Source organism: Zootoca vivipara, chromosome 4 (genome assembly GCF_965207765.1).
Source record: "Zootoca vivipara chromosome 4, rZooViv2.hap1.1, whole genome shotgun sequence".
In the NCBI taxonomy this organism is placed as follows: domain Eukaryota; kingdom Metazoa; phylum Chordata; class Lepidosauria; order Squamata; family Lacertidae; genus Zootoca; species Zootoca vivipara.
In genome coordinates, this window is record NC_142587.1 from 91,652,683 (window position 1) to 91,672,245 (window position 19,563).

The 19,563-nt window shown below is 45.6% G+C and overlaps 1 protein-coding gene across 23 annotated transcripts in view; it reads left to right on the plus strand.

The window, feature by feature from the left end:
• The window catches only part of SYTL2 (synaptotagmin like 2), a 58,341-nt gene that overhangs the window by 30,879 nt on the left and 7,899 nt on the right, over positions 1 to 19,563 (plus strand). For 3 of the 23 annotated variants that reach the window (XM_088668816.1, XM_088668817.1, XM_088668818.1), the window contains exons 4-14: positions 301 to 430; positions 3,090 to 3,171; positions 4,958 to 5,045; positions 5,514 to 6,377; positions 7,483 to 7,548; positions 13,054 to 13,155; positions 13,849 to 13,902; positions 14,974 to 15,012; positions 16,971 to 17,065; positions 18,063 to 18,182; positions 19,388 to 19,557. In XM_088668816.1, coding sequence (XP_088524942.1) covers positions 301 to 430; positions 3,090 to 3,171; positions 4,958 to 5,045; positions 5,514 to 6,377; positions 7,483 to 7,548; positions 13,054 to 13,155; positions 13,849 to 13,902; positions 14,974 to 15,012; positions 16,971 to 17,065; positions 18,063 to 18,182; positions 19,388 to 19,557 — 1,810 coding nt within the window. Of the gene's footprint in view, positions 1 to 297; positions 431 to 3,089; positions 3,172 to 4,957; positions 5,046 to 5,513; positions 6,378 to 7,482; positions 11,677 to 13,053; positions 13,156 to 13,848; positions 13,903 to 14,973; positions 15,013 to 16,970; positions 17,066 to 18,062; positions 18,183 to 19,387; positions 19,558 to 19,563 lie in introns of all 23 variants that reach the window. The other 20 variants (XM_035114528.3, XM_035114530.3, XM_088668820.1 and 17 more) reach the window with 18 other exon arrangements.

Below are 19,563 nucleotides of genomic sequence, written 5' to 3' on the forward strand. Positions count from 1 at the left end.
GATTTCTATGGCCTTTGTAACTCTTTCATGAATCCCATTTATCATAACGGGGTTTGTTCCAATGGCTTGTGCTTATAAAGCATATTTCGCATGTTTAAAAACACACCACTTGTTTAAAAAACCCAGGTGTAACGAAACTATGGAAATGCCTTTTAAGACTTAGAATCTTGAGCAGGCTGGTAATCGGACCGGAAGGTGGGTACCTAATTGTGTGCCAGTTTAATAGCTCCTTGGTGTCCGTAGTTTTGAGCTTTTACATAGAAAATGCAAGATAACCTTTCCCCCTGTTTGTTTCAGCAGAACTGAGTCAAAGTAAGTCAGACAAGACAAAGAGCAGCTGGGTGAACAATGTCAATAAAGAAGTTTTCACGCCTCCAGAATTGCTGGGTGCCATAAAAGAGGCAGAGCTGGAATGGAAATCTGATGAAAGGTTAGACACTCAGAGAAACATGTTGATAACTTTGTTGTTACTGTGTTGCATAAACCAGTTGATCGGCTGAATTGATTCAGAAAACAGTCTACTGCAGCCTTTGGCATTCCAACTTAATTAACTGTGTATTTTAACTTTACCTACAACATGAGTGTAACCAAACTGCTGGAGGCAGTGGAAGGCAGGAGTGCCTGGCGTGCTCTGGTCCATGGGGTCACGAAGAGTCGGACATGACTAAACGACTAAACAACAACAACACCGTGCGTCCCAGTGGGTGATGTAAATAGTTGTTGTCATGGTATATCAGTATTGTTCAGTGAATAGATTTGTGTTGTGGGGCCGTTGCCTCAATGCTAATGGCGGATACCAGCATCATTTGGTAAACCTACAAAGGCTCCTTTATTTTCCTCTTGTAGATATTAAATTTTTTGTGGCCAGTTAGATTTATTTGTTATATGTGGCATGATGGGTAATGCCTAGTCGGTTCACACACTGAACAGTTCCTCCCTCCCCTTTTTATTAGAGCAAATGTTAGCCTCCTCCACACCTTTAGACATTCTGGGTTAGAAAGGAATGTGCCTTAGATGTGAACTGCAATAAATGAAAATCGCCCTTGTTTAAAGTGAGGGAAGGGCTGTCAATTTTATGAACTGTTCCTTTTCTCCAGAGTAGTATTTACCTACCTTTTTGTGGGTGGAAAGAGAGAAGTGAGAAGTCCTTTAGGTGTGTCGCACAAAGCTGACAATGGAAATTCATGTTGCTGAAAGTGTTATTATTATTTTGAAGGGTGTAAGTGACCTGAAGCTCCCTTCTCTTCCAGACTTTCATAGTACATAGCAACCCAAGCTGGTCAGATGGAAGCAATTAGAGCAGTTGTTTTTTTTGGTATGATTTTCCTCCTGGTTCCAGATCTGCAACCAGGCCTGCTTCCCATCTCCTACATCTTCCTAAATGAAACTTCAAGGGCTGTCCCCTTATGCGTAGTCAAGCTTGGAGATGGCACAGGCGTGGAAGAAAGGTGTTTGGCTCCATGTGTCAACTGTGGCGGTGTTTTCCTGGGTGCAGCTGTCAAATTGTACTATACGCCACAGCAAATACCCCTTGTCAGGATAAATGTAGGAAAAGATCAGAAGTGTTTGGGTGGAGGTTAATTAAAGTAATTCTAATGGATATTCGTGAAAAAGAGTTGTCTGCTCATAGACTCATAGGGTTGGAAAGGACCCCAAGATTCCAACCCCCTGCAATGGGGTAATCTCAACATGCGGTTCCCCATCCAATTTGCAACCATACCAGACCCTGCTTAGCTTTGCAAATGTGTTAGCAGTTTTAATGCTCCACCACTAGGACAGCCCAAAACAAGTGGATACAACTGGTTTCCATAAATTTGACTTCCACACCTTTTGGATTTACTTTGCTTCCCGTTTTGTGGTGCTTCTTTTTTTTGTGGGTGTTTGTGCTAAGATGATTCAGAAACCACACCTGGACTGCAGGCATGTTCCCTCCTTTGCAAACACAGTCAATTCTCAAGTGGCTACTTATATCTGGTTAGGAGGGTTTGACAGCCATCATTGGCTTTAGGAACACAGGGTGGGGCGCTCCCTTTCACATAGCCATGGCACCATCTAGCTCAGTAATATCAGCGGAGTAGTGGAACAGCTCTCCAGGGTTTTAGATGGTTCCTGGGGCCTTCTGTGTATAAGGTATGTGAGCTATCACTGAGGCAAGGCCCTGTGTATTGTTCTGCAACCTTGCTCTCTTCACCGAATCATAGAATTGTAGAGTTGGAAGGGACTGCAAAAGTCGTCTATTCTTCCCTCCTACAATGCAGGAATTACAGCTAAAGAATCCCTGACAGTTGGCTACCCAACAATTGCTTAAAAACCTCCAAGAAAGGAGAGTCCACATGACCTTCCATTCCACTGTCAAACTGCTCTTACCATCAGAAAGTTCTTACCAATGTTTAGCCGGAATCTCCTTCCTTGCATTTGAACCAACTGGTTTGGTTCCTACCCTCTGGAGCATCAGAAAGCAACCTTGCTCCATCTTCCACGTAACATTCCCTTCATACATCGTGTTTCTGTCTCTTTGTTTAGAGCTCTGGGTGCAGTACTTGCGTAGAAAATGGGGGCAGGGGGCAGTGCTTTCTGAAGACCTCTTTTGTCTTGCAAAGTTTTGTGTGCACATGTGAATGTTCAGGATCGTGGCGTCATGTAGACATAACACAACCCTGCACTGCCTCAGCACAGGAACTCTGCCTTGCTCAGTAACGTGTAGAAAAAGTGAGATCTTTTAAATATAGAGCTAGTAAACTTTCATATGGATATGGTTGGAATTTCTCTGCAATTGACTCACAACCTCGCAAACACTTTTTGCAAATGACGAATCAGAGTGTCGTCACTTAAAGCCTTTCTGAATCCTCATTTATGCATGAAAGGGTGTTTTGCAACTTTGTGTGTGAGAGGGAGGAGTGTCAACTAAATAAATTGTGGGTGGGATAACTTGTGGGTTTGTGCACCCAGCTCCAAGGTCATAATGGCTGAAACTAAAATGTTTTCAGATGCCTAGAGTTCCTTGCACGGGAGCCCTGATGTTTAAACTAGTTTCAGTGCGTGGCATAGCAGCCTCCAAGTAATGGGCTGGTTCTCCTTTGTCTTTACAGCCCCAAAGTGTTCTATGCAGCCCCTGACACATTAGAGGCGCCTCAAGAGAAAACAAGGAAGTTAGCTGCCTCACCGTCTAAGGTGAGTTCATTGTCAGTGTCCTGGATGGAAGACAATGAGAAAATAATACGGACACCATGATCTCTGTGTTATTGCCAAAGGAATTAACTACATCAGGGGCAGGGAACCTCCCCTCACACTGCCCAGTGAGCCGCCAGGTCTTAAATTGCCAGGCCAAATTTGACAGGTGGGCGGGCTGCCAGCTGACATCACAGTGACATCAGGTGATGAGCCTCTTTTGAAAACATGACTTCAAAGAGACTTGCTCCAGGATTATGAAGGTGTTCTCAATGAAAACCTCCCACCCAATTTTAACAGGGGTTTCAATGCAACCCCCTTCCTGATCCTGGAGCCATGCATGATCCCAGCACTCATCAGCTGGTGGAATCAGGCGGGGAGTGTACCATGCTCCAACAAATGAGCAGTTGGGAGTTCATTTTAAGCTTCCTTTGAAACTATATTGGTATTCCCCCCCCCAATAAAATTACTTTGACATGAATTGCATAGAGAGTAGTGGAGCAACCAACCTTTTGAGCTGAAATGTGGACTGCAGCTATGGTCAAACCTGAGCAACAGTCACAGGCTGGAAGTTCTGGTTTGACTGGAGATATTGGATACGTTCCCACACACTTTGGTATTTATTGAAGTAGGAGGGCCTCACTAGCATGCAAGCAATGCAGTGATCTGTAAATAGTCAAATATATCTCACTATAAGGGCCCATAGGGACGTGGGTGGTGTTGTGGTCTAAACCACTGAGCCTCTTGGGCTTGCTGATCGGAAGGTCGGCGGTTTGAATCCCTGCGACGGGGTGAGCTCCCATTGCTTGGTCCCAGCTCCTGCCAACCTAGCAGTTCAAAAGCATATCAAAGTCCAAGTAGATAAATAGGTTCTGCTCCGGCGGGAAGGTAAACGGCGTTTCCGTGTGCTGCTCTGGTTCACCAGAAGTGGCTTTGTCATGCTGGCCACATGACCTGGAAGCTGTACGCTGGCTCCCTTGGCCAATAATGCGAGATGAGCGCGCAACCCCAGAGTCGGTCACGGCTGGACCTAATGGTCAGGGGTCCCTTTACCTTTTTATAAGGGCCCATATTTGTGTGTTCAATATTTGCTGTGCTTTGTTTTTTTAGCTGCCCATTTGCAAATTATGGATCTGGTCCCATCGCTTGGTAGTGTGTGTGTGTGTGTTTAGGGATTCCCTCATCTTTTAAAAAGCAGCCAGCTTTTGTTGTCCTCCTTTTGGAACTTGGGTTCTACTTCTGGACCCTTGGATGATAGCCATTTCCGCCCTTCTTTAAAAGAAAAAAATAAATGGGTTTCCATGGTTGCCACTTACAGGAAAAAATGCTCCCTTCAAGTCCCATTTTTATATATGCAAGTTTAGATTTTTGTGTTGTTTTAGATTTTTCATATCCCATGGTCCCTGGATCTCCCAGTCACAGTAACTCGAGGTTCCTCGACATGACCATTTCCTTCTGCCACCCATTTTCTTAGCATGCTTTTAAAACCACAGTAAGAAAAAGACAGGTTTATTCTTGGCTAAATGGTAAGCAGGGAGAGAGCTAAACCACATGTCTGGTTTCGGCCAATGTGTGAAGCCAAAACTTGGGTTAACTCTGCACAGCATTAGAGTAAAAAAAACCCTTCTCTGGAAGTCTGCACATTCATGTGGTCCTGGCAAGCTGTAGTTTGTCTTACTGTGACCTGCAAAACATGCTGTTATGTTTTCCATTTTCCTTCCTTCCTTCCCATGCTCTCCCCCCACCATAATACTGTAGTGTTAAGCGGAACATTCTTATTTTGTTCTAGCAAAGGAAAAACCCATTTAATGAATCGACTCTACTAGAAGATAATGCAAAAAATGAGCAGCCTGAACATGGAATGGCGGTGGAGAAAGGTGAAGATTTCTAAATACATAATCTGTGTTGTTTCTACGGAGACACTGAAAACTTGACCAAGTGAGACAAAATATGTTTACATTTTTGGTGTCGTGTCAATGACTCCATGTTCCCAAGGAATTGTTAGGTTTCCCTTTTTTTCAGTATGCAGGGAAGTTTTTACGGCATGGTGCAACTCTAAAAATAATAAGCAAAAAGTCACACAGAAACCTGCAGCATGAAGTGGAATGGTTCTCTGTCCGTAGATCAGGCCCAAGTTAAAGCTTAAACTGGTCCTGCCTTGTTACGTTGCATTTTTTTTTTACTTTAACAAGCACATTGATGCAATTCCTTCCCCAAGACACGCAATAATGCTTATACTTAGTTGCATGTCCTCCCCCCCTCCCTGTTTTGCAACTAACGTGTGTCCCTTACATGTGGTGTGTTTTACCCTTTGCTTTCTGTGCGCTTTGCATCTTGTTTTGCAGACCCGCATTTGGTAGAAAACCAGCCCAAGGTAGACGTAACAAACCACAGCAGGGTAGAGGAGCCACAGCAGGCTCCTGCAGAACCGAAGGACTTGCAGAGGCAGGCAGGGAAACCACCTGTACCCAAAGCCAGGAGAAACATCCACAAGACATCAGACGTCAGCTTGAAGAGTGAAGAGCCCTTTCCCCAGGCTCCGAAGAGGATCAAGCAGGTTAACGGCCAGGGGTCTCTGCCCAGAGGCATCCTGAAACGCAGCTCGAGCTCGAGCTCCAATGATTCCGAAGTGTTCCGCTTGAACCAAACCTTGGAGCCCTCCGGTAAAAGCGGATTGCCAGCCCCGACCGTCCTTGAACGCGTTGCGGAGAAGAGCCCCCCTCCTCCAGGTGAATCCGAAGGGTTCTCCGAAAACTCGTTGGAGAGGCTGAAGCAGGTCCGGTTCTCGTCCAGTGTCAGTAGGAAAGAGCGCCCGCAGAGCGTTGAGTTGCACGAGGGCAAGGAGTTCGGTTTGTTGGACTCCAACTACGCCAAGGCCAACGGGGATGGAGCGGGCGATCCAGGTGCGCTTCAGAGTCGGCAGACTCTCCCGTCTAAGCCTCCTCGGGCCCATTCTCCAGCCTTAAACGGTAATGCTGAGAGCCAAGGAGAGGGAACAGCTCCAGGTTCTCACGGTGCCAAAAGCTTGGGTCTGCCATCCAACACGTTGCAGCCTGAGAAACATCCTGTTGCAGGACCTACAATTCCAAGTGAATCTCCTAGCAAGACCTTCCCCGCAGTGGGGGAAGAAGAGCAAAGCCATACCACAAAGCCTCAGATCAAAACTAAGCCGCCGAGCCTTGAACAGGACACCTCGAAAAGCACAGCTGGTAAGAAATAGTGAGTTAATAGTTTAGTGAGATTTTCGGGGCCCCATCTAGCCCTGTCTAGCTGTCTTGCCATTTGGAGGGATCGCTAATGCTTTTACTATCTTAACCTTGATCAATTCAAGTCCTAACCCTTTGCTTATTTTCTCGCTTCCCATCAACACATCCCGACACACTCGCTGATCCCTTTTCTTCAAGGTGCACTCCTTTGGCTGCCTTGCTGCCACTGATTTGAAATCATATCAGAATTGGGGCGTGCAGGTTTTTAGGTCTTGACAGGGGCAAAGCTTGCATTTTGTGTAATTGGTAAGTAACTCTTATTTAAGGAGGAGGCTGAGGTCTCGTCTAGCGGTTTTTGTTGTTTAGAAAGTACAGCCAGAGCCTGCACTACAGTCCCCTCCCTCCACTTCCTGGTTAAGAACACAAGAGAACTGCTGGATCAGGCCAAAGGCCTTTCCAGTTCAGCCTTTCCCAGTGACCAGTGAGATCCCTGCGGAAAACCCTCGAGCAGAACATGAATAGAATCATAGAATTGTAGAATTGGAAGGGACCCTGAGCGTCATTGAGTCCAACCCCCTGCAATACAGGAATCTCGACTAAAGAGAGGGAGCTTTCCCTTGCTTGCATAGTTTCCAGTTGAGGCACCAGATTAAAGCTCATACATTGCACCTTATTCTCAATCATTACTAGTTCACATTTTTAAAAAAGCATATTACCATCATTGCTAACGTTTTAAAGAAATCGATTGCTTTTTTGGGAGGAAAGCTTGTATTTTCAGCTGGAACTGCAACCTTGAATTGATTAACTGATTGACTGAAAATCTTTTCAATCAGACAATAGAATCCTTTTTTTAACAAATGCCTTTTTAATTGTAAATACATCACATGCCAGGCAAGACCTTAGAAGAGGCATTTTATCCCCACTCTCATCCAGAATAAAATGCTTTTGTGAAACTAGCTGCTTTGTTGCAAATGCACCACCTTCTGCTTAGTCGTATGCTGATTTTATGCAGATCTGGCCCATTCGTTACAATCAATTTGATTGACTGAGGCTTCTTTAATTAGGCAGTTTTGCAACAACAACAACGAAAATTGGTTGTCTCTTGCAGACCAGCAGCTGCCTAAAACAGAAGACCCTCAGGTGCCAAAAATTGGCTCTGCAGACCTTGAACAAGGTAAGCAAGCTCTGGTTGAGGCTCCGAGTGCTAAAACTGTTTCCAAATCTGACAAATACACTGCTGAGATCTTGAAGGCAGCTGATGAGTCCATATCTAAAGTGCTCGACTGGTTTAAAAGAAGTTCCAGTGATGAAGAAAAAGAGACTCTTCCGCAAATCCCTCAAGACGTGGGACTTGCAGAGGAAATGGATATACCCAAGGCAAGAGAATCTGCTGCAACAGCAAAAGATAAAGGCTGCAGTTCAGATATGTTAAATCTGCATCCTTCTGTATGTGAAAGAGAAGAGCCGACCAGCAAGGACTTTCGATTCCACGAAATGGTAAACGTCCCGAGTGGGTTGCCATTTACAAAGGATGGAAGTCCAGGCAGCCTGTTACTGGAAGATCAAAGCAAAACAGGGGAGGTTGCTTCCTCTAGCTCCCAAGGGCAGGACATTCATTTAAATGAGAGAACATGTTTTCAGACCATTGGCCATCCTGCAAACAAGAGAGTTGAAAGGGCTGTGGAAGGCAAGGTTGAAACTGAGGACAAAAGTGCTTTGTGCAAAAAACCGACGATGTTGGAAGATACAAAGGGAAAACTGGGTTTGAAAAGTGTTGGCTCTTCTTTTGGAAAAGTAACAGAAAGGGGAGATGTTGTGCCTAATGGGGAGGGAGGTGTTAAAGCTTTTTCGGAAGGAGCAAACTCTGAGCAACGATCTGGAGAGCTGTTTAATGAACCCAAAGGAAAAGAATCTGGGCATCTAGATGAGAAAGCCATGCAGCACCCCAGTAGAGGGAATCTCCTTACCTCACCTCAAGGTGAATCCAAAGAATCATCTCTGATCGAGGTTCCAAGAAAAGTCAAGAATATCAGGGCTTTCTGGGAAAGAGAGGCGATGAACCCAAAGCTTGCAAATAAGGAAGCCCTATTAAGTGAAAGCACTCCTGGGAGTAACCGGATACCAGTCTGTAAAGAGGAATGCAGCAGAATAAAACCAGTGGGTGGATCCTCAGGATACGTTACTGGGGAATCTGATAACGAACAAGGCAAGTATAATTTAGTAACCTTCAGAAAAGTTGAAATTGGTGCGGATGACTTGGGGCCTGATGATAATGGCATTAAGTTGCCTTCAGGAGAAGTTCGACCAAATGTAATGGATAAATCCAAAGGGAGCCGTACTGTTGATGGATCTGGCAAAATACCCCTAAGTGACCAGAGGAATAATGCATTTACAGAGTTGCTGGATGCAAATAATTCGCGCCCAAGACCCAACATGGTTCTCTCTAAAGAGGATGGAGGTTTACAAGCGGGCGGTTCGGAAACAGAGAGAGCTTCATCTGTTCTGCAGCAGAAGCCACACTTTAAGATTCACGCTTTAAAGGACAAAGCAGATGAAGAGTCAAAGGCTCAGATGCTCAACCCTTCGCAGTTCAAAAGCCTGAGAAACTTTTGGGATTTAGGGTCTAAGCCACAGAGTGGGGTGGATGAAACCAAGGCAAAGGTGACTCTCCCAAGGGGCAGGCAAAGCAGTACAGGAAGGTATCTGAAAGAGTTGGAAGAAGTCAGGGAAGGAACCAGCCAGGCAGTGTTGGAAGGTGAGCAGCAAAAACCGATCCTCCAAGGATTTGATGTGAAGGAACAAAATGTATTGGAAGCAAACCGTGTTATCCCGAAACAAGCAGGATGGACAGCTCTCTCCCCATCAGTGAATGCTGTGCCATTAGGAAATGTAGAATTTGCCCCTGCAGAGGGAAAGACTGTGCGTCCGGTGGAAGAGTATATAGAAAAAATAAATGCTCCATCCAAAGTGGAGCACAGTCTGTTTAACAGTGGCCTGCAGAAACTGTTAAAAGAAGCATGCCAGGAGTCCTTGCTGGCTCATCCTCTGGATGACAAGAAAGGAGTTCCACGGGTGGAGTTAGCAACAGAGGTGCAAGCATCTTACAGTGACCAGAATCAACAGCAGGGGGCTGTTTTTGCAGCTGCAGATGGGAAAGTCTCTGAGGTTGCAGAGACTGTAAGCAGAACTTTGGTTCCCCCAAAAGCTGACACCACTGCTTTTGTCACTAACTTAGAGAGGCTGCTTAAGGACACCTCAGATGAGAGCTCCTCACCCAGTCGTCATATAGTGGTGGATGTTTCTGAACAAGCACATTCACCATTGGAAAAGAGGCGGTTTTTTAATAAGGTGATGGAACGCAGCCATGACACAGATGCAAAAAATAGCAGAGTGGAGTCCTGGGAAACAGATGGAACAATACAAAAAAATGTCCCACCCAAGAATAGACCTGTTGCATTTAAAAAGCACTTGGGGGATTCATCTGGATTAACAGAAGATTCAGATTTGGCATCCGGGAAATCTCCCAACAGGGAAGAAGGCCAAAGGGATCTAAATGCTACTTCTCAGGAAGAGTTCTTCCAGATTCCTTCGCCAAAACTGATACGGCCTGACGCTCGTCTCACAAGTCAGAACAGAGCAAACTCTCCCACGAATGAGGTTTTTGAGACAGTGGCAGAAGCTAATGCTCCATCAAAGAGGCAAGTCAACAATTTGAATGCCAAACTAGCCTTTCTTTTGAAGGAATTGCCAAAAACACCCACAAATGAGAGAATTTTGAAAGCACAAATTGACAGTGTCCCTGGGGAGTTGCAGCAGAGGTCTTCTGAGCAGGCGACCAGAAAAATCATTCCTGTTTCACCCCAAATGGCCAGTCCTCCAAAAGAGACTGTCGGTGGGACACTTGACCGAAGTTTAGATACAAATGAATACAGTGGCAAGTTATTGACTACTATGCAGAGTGGGCCAGCAGGAGAGGCAGCTGTGCTTTTGTCATTTTCAAACCAGGAAAATGTAAGTGCTCAAGGGAATGTCTGTGAGCAACCTACAGAAGTGGCAGAGATGGTTGTGAGAACTGTTAAACCAAATTCGGCTGAGCGTGTGGCACTTAGAGGCAGTTTAAGCAAACTACTTAAGGAGAACTCCGAAATTTTGCTCAAAGACGTTGCAGTTCCTAAGCCAGCCCATGGTTCATTACAGCCCCATCAGAACACAAGTTCAATTTATGATAAAGAGGTAATTGAGATGATAGAAAAAGCTACTGCTCCCTCCAATTTCAGGCAAGCTGAACTCAGAGCCAGCTTCCGAAACCTACTTAAGGAAGATGCTGAAGTTCTTCCAAAAAGCCAGAAAGACTCAAGCAATGGTCATGGGGCACAAACAGAGAGGGAGTCTAATCGGACTGTAGATTTAGTTTGCCCACAGGGAATTGGCTGTGGTCAAGAGATTAATGAAACAGTAAACAAGGCAATTGCCCCATCCAAGTTGAAGCAAAGAGAATTTAATTCAGGCTTCCGGAAGCTCCTTGAAGAAACTCCCCAGATGCAACCTTCTGAAATGGGATGGTTGGATATCAGAATGAAGGAGAACCTCCATGGTGTCCATGGCTCAGATAGCACGACGGGCCTTCTTCCCCAAGAAGCAAATGAAACTGTAACAAAATCTGTTGCCCTAGAAAAAGACGATTCTGTATTCAAATCCAGCTTAGAAAAGCTTTTTGGAGAAATCTCTGGTGCTCCTTTGCATCTGTCCAATGAAGACAGGAAGAACGTGACTGATGAGTCGGGATTTCAGGTAGCAAAGGGAGGTCTAGCTGTAAAAACACAAAGGTCTGTTGAGAGCGTGCCAAGCGACTTTCGAACCGAGGTTAAAATACCGCTCAAGGGCAAGGCTTTCAAGCAAGATAACCAAACCGTAGACCAAGAAAAGTTTTCTGGCACCCCTGAAAGGAATGCGGTTTTCCAAAAAACTATTCAGCTTAACTTAGCATCACCTGAAGCCCCGCTTCTAAGAAGAAAGGAAGATTCTTTCACTCTTGCCACGGCAGGTAAGAGGGAGGATGAATGTAAGAGGGAGGATGAATATGAAAAAGGGAAAGAAACGGAAGATTCTCCCTATCTCGATGGTGGAAGTGAAAAAGAGGGCACAGAAGAGGGGAACCCCTCTAAAACAAGACAGGTTGAGCTGCTGCTTGCCACCCGTCACGCTGATGGCAATGAAGAGGATGAAGATGCCAGGAGTGTTGAATCCAACCTTTCAGACGAAAGCCGCAATTCTTTTGTGGGTTTCCAAAGAAGTTCAACTCGTGAGCAGTTTTTGAATTACTTGATTTTATCTCTGGGTGGTGTGTATGCTTTATGAAGATTAACCTAAGGGGAAAAATATTTTTTAGTACATTAATAGATCAATAGTAGACAATCAGAATGGTAAAAATTAGCCCCCCCCCCAATGTCAAATATTGGACAACTTGTTCAATCGGGGGTATTGCTAGGTACCTAGAAGATGCAGAGGCACATGGCACAAATATACCTCTGGGCAAATTGAGGTGGCAGGTGCCTAGTATCCTGGTGGCACAGTGCTCTTCTGTGCACTCAGCCCCCCCGTGTAAACAGAGTCCTATGGTTTAAAAAGTGTGTTTTGGGCACCGGATCCCTTTGCAGGTCTGGAAAACCTTTGACCTTCCAGATGTTGCTGAGCTGCAACTCGCATCAGCTCCACCTCCAGAAATCGTGACCAATGGCCAGGGATGATGAGAGCTGCGGTTAAGTCACACCTGGAGAGCCAAAGGTTCCTCCACACCTGGTCTAGTGCAATAAACCCAAGGGCACATTGTAACAATTTGCCTTTGCATTGCTTCTCTAAGGTAGTTATTCCCACCTCCTTGGGACTCGAGAGTCTTTTCCAACCCTTCACCTTGGATTAAAAGCAGGACATACATACTGCTTTGCACATATGTGTATTTTCCCATAATCTCCCAGAACAATGGATAGACACCCTCTTTGCAGCTGCACAAAAGGCTTGCTAACATTTGCATCTTAGAATTCTGCCTTCCCCTTTGCCAGTCAGTTGGGGCTCAGGAAGGGGGCTGTGCTCTCTAGGCAATGGAAACATGGTACCCGCTAGATCAGCATTTCCCAAACTTGGGTCTCCAGCTGTTTTGGACTACAACCCCATCATCTCTAGCTTGCAAGACCAGTGGTTGGGGATGATGGGAACTGTAGTCGAAAAACAGCTGGGGACCCAAGTTTGGGAAACACTGCTGTAGATGTTGGACTCCAGCTTCCATCAGCCCCAGTCAGCATGGCCCAGGGGCCAGGGTTCATGGGAGTTGTAGTCCAGCAACATCTGTTGGGCAGCATGATGGCTGCTTTTATTTATGTGTGCTACATAACAGCTTAATCTTTCCAGTTCACACTTTCGCTCAGCCTTCCTGGTTCTTGGTTCCCTGGATGTTGTTGGACTATAACCCCCATCATTGCCTTCCATCATGGCCGTTTATCAGGAATTATAGGTGTTGTAGTCCACCTGTATCTGACGACCCAAGGTTGCCTTAGCATCTTAGCTGAAACACCTGTGGGTCCCGTCCCCCCTACCAAAGCTTTTTAAAAAGGGGGGGGGTATGCTTGTTTAAGGTACATGTCTGTGCGTTGTGCAGTGTTCATGTGTTTTTGTCTTGAAACAGGTTCGGAAGAAGAACTAAACCCTGTAATGGAGGCTTTGAAAAGGAGTTCAAATAGGCAGAGCCCTTCCAAAAGTCTAGAGGACATACCATCAGCCACATCAAGTGAGCAAAAAAACCCACTTGTCTGACGTCTTCCATACTCCCTGAAGGTTTCCCATGAATTCTTTTTCTCACCTGCCTTGTCATTGTTAAGAATTCCCTTTGGAAGGTCTATGTATCCCAAGCTACATTTTTTTAAAGGGTTGTATCCAATGTAGCACCAAATTAAAGTCACTTAGTGGTATTCCTCTGGGGAAATGTGCTGCACCAGCATAACATAGATTGTGCAAGCACTGGCACCAACTATAGGCGGCCCTGGGCTCCAAGGCTGGGTGCTTGGCAGCCTCTGACATGGCTTCTGGTGCTTTGCAAGGCCCCGGAAGTCATGTTGAAGGCCTTGCGGGGCCTTGGAAGTGGCATCTGAAGCCTTGTGAGGCCTCCGACACAACTTCCGGGAGAAACCCTGCGAGGCCTCGGACGTAACTTCTGGGGCTCCTGGGTGTCCGCAACGTAACTGCCATGTAGTCTGTGCTAGAAAGGATGGCATGGCTGCCTCATTTTTTAAGGTGCATTTCTTTACCCCTATAATATTTTTTTGGGGAAAAGGCTTCTTCAGTGTTTGCCTGTGGCTTTAAGCTCCCATATTAGCATCTTTCCTTTCCACCTCTAGAGGCCTATGTTGAGAGCCCACAGCGACCTCCCTAAACAGCAGGAATGTCTAACTATGTCGACGTTTCCCCCCCTCCTCTTGTACAGATAAAGGAAAAGTAAACCTCCCAAAGGAAGATTTAATGCTTAGTGCGGAAGATGGTAACTATTTTATTTGTGCCTGCATGAATGTAACCTGCTTCAGTAGTGTTTCTTCGTTCTTAGCAGCAAAAGACTTTTCTGCCTGCCAGGTTTTTAGATAAGAGTATTGCATGATTTAAACTCCTGGGTAATGTTCATCTGTGTGTCTATAGTGCTGTTTGGGTGTATGGGTGGGGTTGTGCCTCTGTTGGGGGATATGCTGTTCTCCTTCTGGGATAGTTTGTCCACCTTGGGTCCCCACCCTGCACTCAGCTCTCACCATAGCTGCCAAGTTCCGGCGTGAGCAATAAGGGACTGGACCGGAAGTAGCAGACTGGAAGTAGCGCTGTCGCCATTTTGGAACTGGGCGGAGCATGCTTAGAAGCTACTTTTGATGCTGCTCTGCCCTGTTCCAAAATGGCTGCTGCACCAGAAGTCGCGCTGCCGCCATTTTGGAACTGGGCGGAGCATGCTCAGAAGCGACTTTTGATGCTGCTCTGCCCTGTTCCAAAATGGCCACCGCACCAGAAGTCGCGCTGCAGCCATTTTGGAACTGGGCAAAGCAGCATCAAAAGTCGCTTCTGAGCATGCTCCGCCCAGTTCCAAAATGGCTGCCGCACCAGTATAAACTGGGAAAAACAAAAAAATCCGTTTTTTGGGCTGGGAACAGCTGGAAAAGCGGGGGTTTCCCGGGGAATACAGGAGACTTGGCAGCTATGGCTCTCACCTGTGGCTCCTAGAAGCTGTCAGCATGCGACAGCAGCCACTCCCCAGGAAATGACTTTGATTGGCCAGCTGAAACAGGTGAGGGCAGCCAATGGGTCTCAATCCCATGGTGAGTAAGGAACCTCCCCTGCATGTGAAGACAGGCTCTGGCGGATTGAGTGGACAAGACCAATCGTGGGTCCAACAGTCAAGAAGGCAGTCTCTGCATTCTGCAATGCAGTAGGCAAAGAATTTTGAAGTGAAGATCGGGGGGGGGGGGGGAATAGCTGAGGCGCCACATGCAAAGTGTCCGGATCACCTGCGATTATAGCACAGCCAATAGTTGCATTGGAGTGTGACAATATTTAATGTTGCCATTTTGACCAGATCAAAAAGCAGATCAGCCTGATGAGAACACTCTAGGAAGTGAGTAATAATGTCCCTTCCTGCACACAGTGGCTAAAACCTTTTGTGGCTTCACACTCTTTTGTTGCTGCTAATATTGGCTGACTAATAATATATTGGAGTTTGTTCTTGTTCTTGTTGTTTTACTAATGGCTTGTATCTTGGTAAAGCTACTTCTGCAGCAGGTCATGCATATTTAGCGTAGGGGTGGGGGTGTTCCATTTGCCTGTTTGTAACCAAGTTGTAATTCACGGACTTGCTGTGGAATGGGAAGATCCCTCAACATTGAGCCTTTTAGAACCGCCTCCTGGGATTCTTCCAGCATCAAACCTTGATAGTGATATTGGATGGGAAATGGAAGGCCCAGTTAATAAGAACTGGCAGCATCATGAAAAAGGCTCTCTATATACCTGAATAGCACAATGCTCCATTATAGCTATAGGACCGGGGGGCAGAAGGACAGTCCCACACATCTTGCCAGGTGCAGGTAAAATTTGTGCATTTAATTCAGCCTTCTATCAAGAATGGTTGGGTGGTGCATTGTATGCCTCCTTCTGGCAACTCTGCAGCCAAGCTGGTGCCAAACATCTTGCTTTCCTTTCCTTTGAACCACATCAGTGAGGGTCTTGTCATACTCATACTGATACTGATACAGGATACTGACAAGCTGGAACGTGTCCAGAGGGCAACCAAAATGGTCAAAGGCCTGGAAATGATGCCTTATGAGGAAGGGCTTAGGGTATGTTTAGCCTGGAGAAGAGAAGGTTAAGGGGTGATATGATAGCCATGTTCAAATATATAAAAGGATGTCATATAGAGGAGGGTGAAAGGTTGTTTTCTGCTGCTCCAGAGAAGCGGACACGGAGCAATGGATTCAAACTACAAGAAAGAAGATTCCACCTAAACATTAGGAAGAACTTCCTGACAGTAAGAGCTGTTCGGCAGTGGAATTTGCTGCCAAGGAGTGTGGTGGAGTCTCCTTCTTTGGAGGTCTTTAAGCAGAGGCTTGACAGCCATATGTCAAGAATGCTTTGATGGTGTTTCCTGCTTGGCAGGGGGTTGGACTGGATGGCCCTTGTGGTCTCTTCCAACTCGATGATTCTATGATTCTATGATTCTATTCTATGATTCTATCTGGGCAGTACAGGACCTCCATACACACTGCCCAGGATTGCGCCCAAGGGAGGTCACTTCGGTGCTGCTAACACAGCAGTTTAACTTCACCCCCGGAGGCACATTCCATTTCCTCTTGAGACAGACAGATGCCAACAACGATACTGAGAACCCACGACTGTAGATTTCCATGTACTGACATTTGAAATACTACCTGAAGTCAAATATCTGGGGAGCCAGTGCCACGTAATGGACGATGTGCTGAAGCTGGGCAAGAGGAATCTTGGGTTCAAATCAATAGTTAGGTGGTGGTGGTGGTGGTGGGGAGTTAATATGTTAAGCAGGAAAACCCTGCTCTGCCATAGAGTCATATCAGTTCCTGGCTAGAGAAAGAGTCACTGCAGGCAACATGAAATACCGGGAGATACTTGCACTTTCTTTTAGTGTCTTGGGGTATCATGTGTGGGAGGCTTTTTAAAATTTACTCATATCAGGAAAAACAATGTGCAAAAGCCAACATGGCACCCTGCAGATGTTGCAGGCTACATACACCATTCAATCCCAGCCAGCATGGCCAATGGGAGTTGTAGTCAATCAACATCTGGAGGCCATTGTGCCCTGTATAGGATGGCTGGAAATGTTGGAAGGGCGTGCACAGCTTGCGTCCATGTCCTTCGTTACAGCTTCCTTGTGATATGTGTTGCAGCTCCTCGTAAGTGCACCCTGCATGTTGAAGTTTCTCATGCATGTAAATGTATTCTTCATCCCCCCCCTCTAAAAGCAGTCTATGACTCGTGTCCATCCCCCCCCCCATACTAGAATCTAATTAGCTCTCTAAACAAGAACTGCTGCTTTTTTTCCTCCAGTTTCCACAGCCCCTTCTTTCCCTGATAGCCAGTTCTCACATTCGGAAAAGATCAAAAGGATGAGCAAATCAGCCCCAACATTTACGCAGGAGGAGGTAAGGGTTTTTGTTCGCTTGCTTGTCTTTTGCTCGTTTGAGAAATGCAGAATCTTGGCTGCCTACTTCCAGGGAGTGCTGACTGGCTCAGGAGAAATACTGCAGAGACTTGAGTCTTCTGACACTGTTAACTTAACTTGTTCCTGAGAGGTCAAGGTGGAGGAGTGAGTCTTGGGGATTTCTGGCAGTGTATCAAGCAGTGTCCTGAATCATACAATGCAGCACCCCTCCAGATGTTGTCAGCTGGAACTCCCATTATGCCCGACAAATGGTCGCAATGGCTGGGAAACTAGGAAAGTGTCTTATACTGAATCAGTCTGTTGATCCATCTAGCTCAGGAATAGCCAATGCGTCACCTTCCAGATCTTCTTGGACTACAGTTCCCATCAGCCCCAGCCAACATGACCAATGGCCAGGGATGATGGGAGTTGTAGTCCAGCAAATATCTGGAGGGCACCATATTGGCTACCCCTGGCCTACACTGGCTGGCAGTGGCTCTCCAGGGTTTCAGGTGAGCCTTTTCCAGCCTCACCTGGATTGAACCCAGGGACCTCCGGCAATGAAAGCAGATGCTGTGGCTCTTTCTGCTGATGGGGAAATGGAGTCCAAGAATGGCACTTCTGCTTGCCCTGGTCTGAATCATAAAGGCTAAATTGTAAAGCTAAGCAGGGCATCCACACTGAATAGTGTATTGTCTTTGAAATAGGAGTTTGGACTTTGTGTCTAATTGGCTCAGGGACAGTGATGGCAGCCTATATACTGAACACACATTTGTCTCTTTCTTAATATATCCGTGATTTATATATTTAGGATGGCAAAGTTCTTGCATGCCTATTCATTAATGGTCGTCCCCTACAGTTTTGCATCACAGAATGGCAAGCCTACTTTGGCAGAACTACTTTGTTAAAATTGTGTGCCGCATGGCAATATATTTCACCACTTTTTGAACGCCTGCACAGACTTCTTCTTCTTTTTCTCTTTGTGTAATATATTGTAGAGCGATGACAGAGAAACAGATACAGCTTCAGACAGCAGTTACCCACATGGCAGAATCAAGAAGAGCCCCAGTTCGCTAACCAATCTTAGTGGCTCTTCTGGCTTGGCGTCCTTGTCTTCTGTATGTAGACGAAAGCTTTAGTTAACAACACTGCTTTTGCTAATAATTCGTTTTCTTTAACTCTGCAGTAGCAGCAGAGCCTCTGTTTAATATTGTGATGTGTTGTGCTTGATGCTATTGCAGTTGACTGTTAACTAGTTGTAACATCCAGATTCTTTTTGCTATCTGAATTAACTTCTCATTTCCCATTTTCTGTTCAGCCTAACCTTTTGGGGTCCTTCAGAGCATTTGTAATTACTGCTCCTAAGCATTTATTTCAGTGAAATGATAAGCCTGGGTTTGCCATTGAAGATATTCTTGGCAGGGAGCTGTAGCCAACCCTGGTCACTTAATAATTTATGCAGCCAAACCATGGCTAAGGAATCCATGGTTTGGTGTTTGGTTGGAACTGGGAGATCATGGTTTGTGATAACCAGAATTGGAAACGATGGTTTTTAACTGGCAGGATGTCTGAATAGACAAACTATAGGTAGGCACATTCCTATTGATCCTAGAGAAAACAGGAGTCATTATATGAACCTTGTGAAATTCTATATGCTGATACAGAATTCTGATCCTGTTCTGGCTTCCTATAGTAGTCCATGAGAGTTCAAAGTAGACCCAAATCCTATCTCAGCCCTGAATTTGCTGGGCAGACTCAAGTGAGCTCCTCTTGCGATTCTTAGTTTTTAAATAAATAAATCTGTAAAATGGGAATGATAGTGACCTCTAGCATAACATCATTTGAGAATAAGCAAGATGAGGGTTGTAAAGCAGTTGTTATGCTGAAAGTGCTATGACATAATGGTGGATAACCGAGCTGCCAATCACTTTATAATTTATCAGGTCTGAGCACAAATTTATAAGTGGCACAAATTGATAAGGAGGGGCGGCAGATGGAGGAAACCTGCTAGCATATCTGAGAACAGAGGGCAAAATATATATTTTTTTCTGGGTTCCATCTAACAAAACCACTCTTTGCATGTGTAGTGTTTGATGATTTCCCATCTGGTTTGAAAATGAGCATCCATTATTTGAATATAAACTGTTCTCTCTCCCTGGGATGACATCTGCAGAGGGACTCTGAATTCTTCTTTGCTGCCTTCAGCTATGCGTAGATGAAGTTCGGCCATGAACTTAGATTTATTTCCCACCTTAAAAGAGTCTGCAGGAAGCGATAAGGATTTTTTTTAAAGGGCTTGTTCTCTGCTCGGTGACTTCTGCAGGTCAGCACCAGTGTGATGAGCATCTACAGCGGAGACTTTGGGAATGTGGATGTGAAAGGAAACCTCCAGTTTGCCATTGATTACGTGGAGCAGCTGAAGGAACTTCATATTTTCGTCGCCCAGGGCAAGGACTTGGCAATTGCAGATGTTAAGAGGCAGCGTTCAGATCCGTAAGT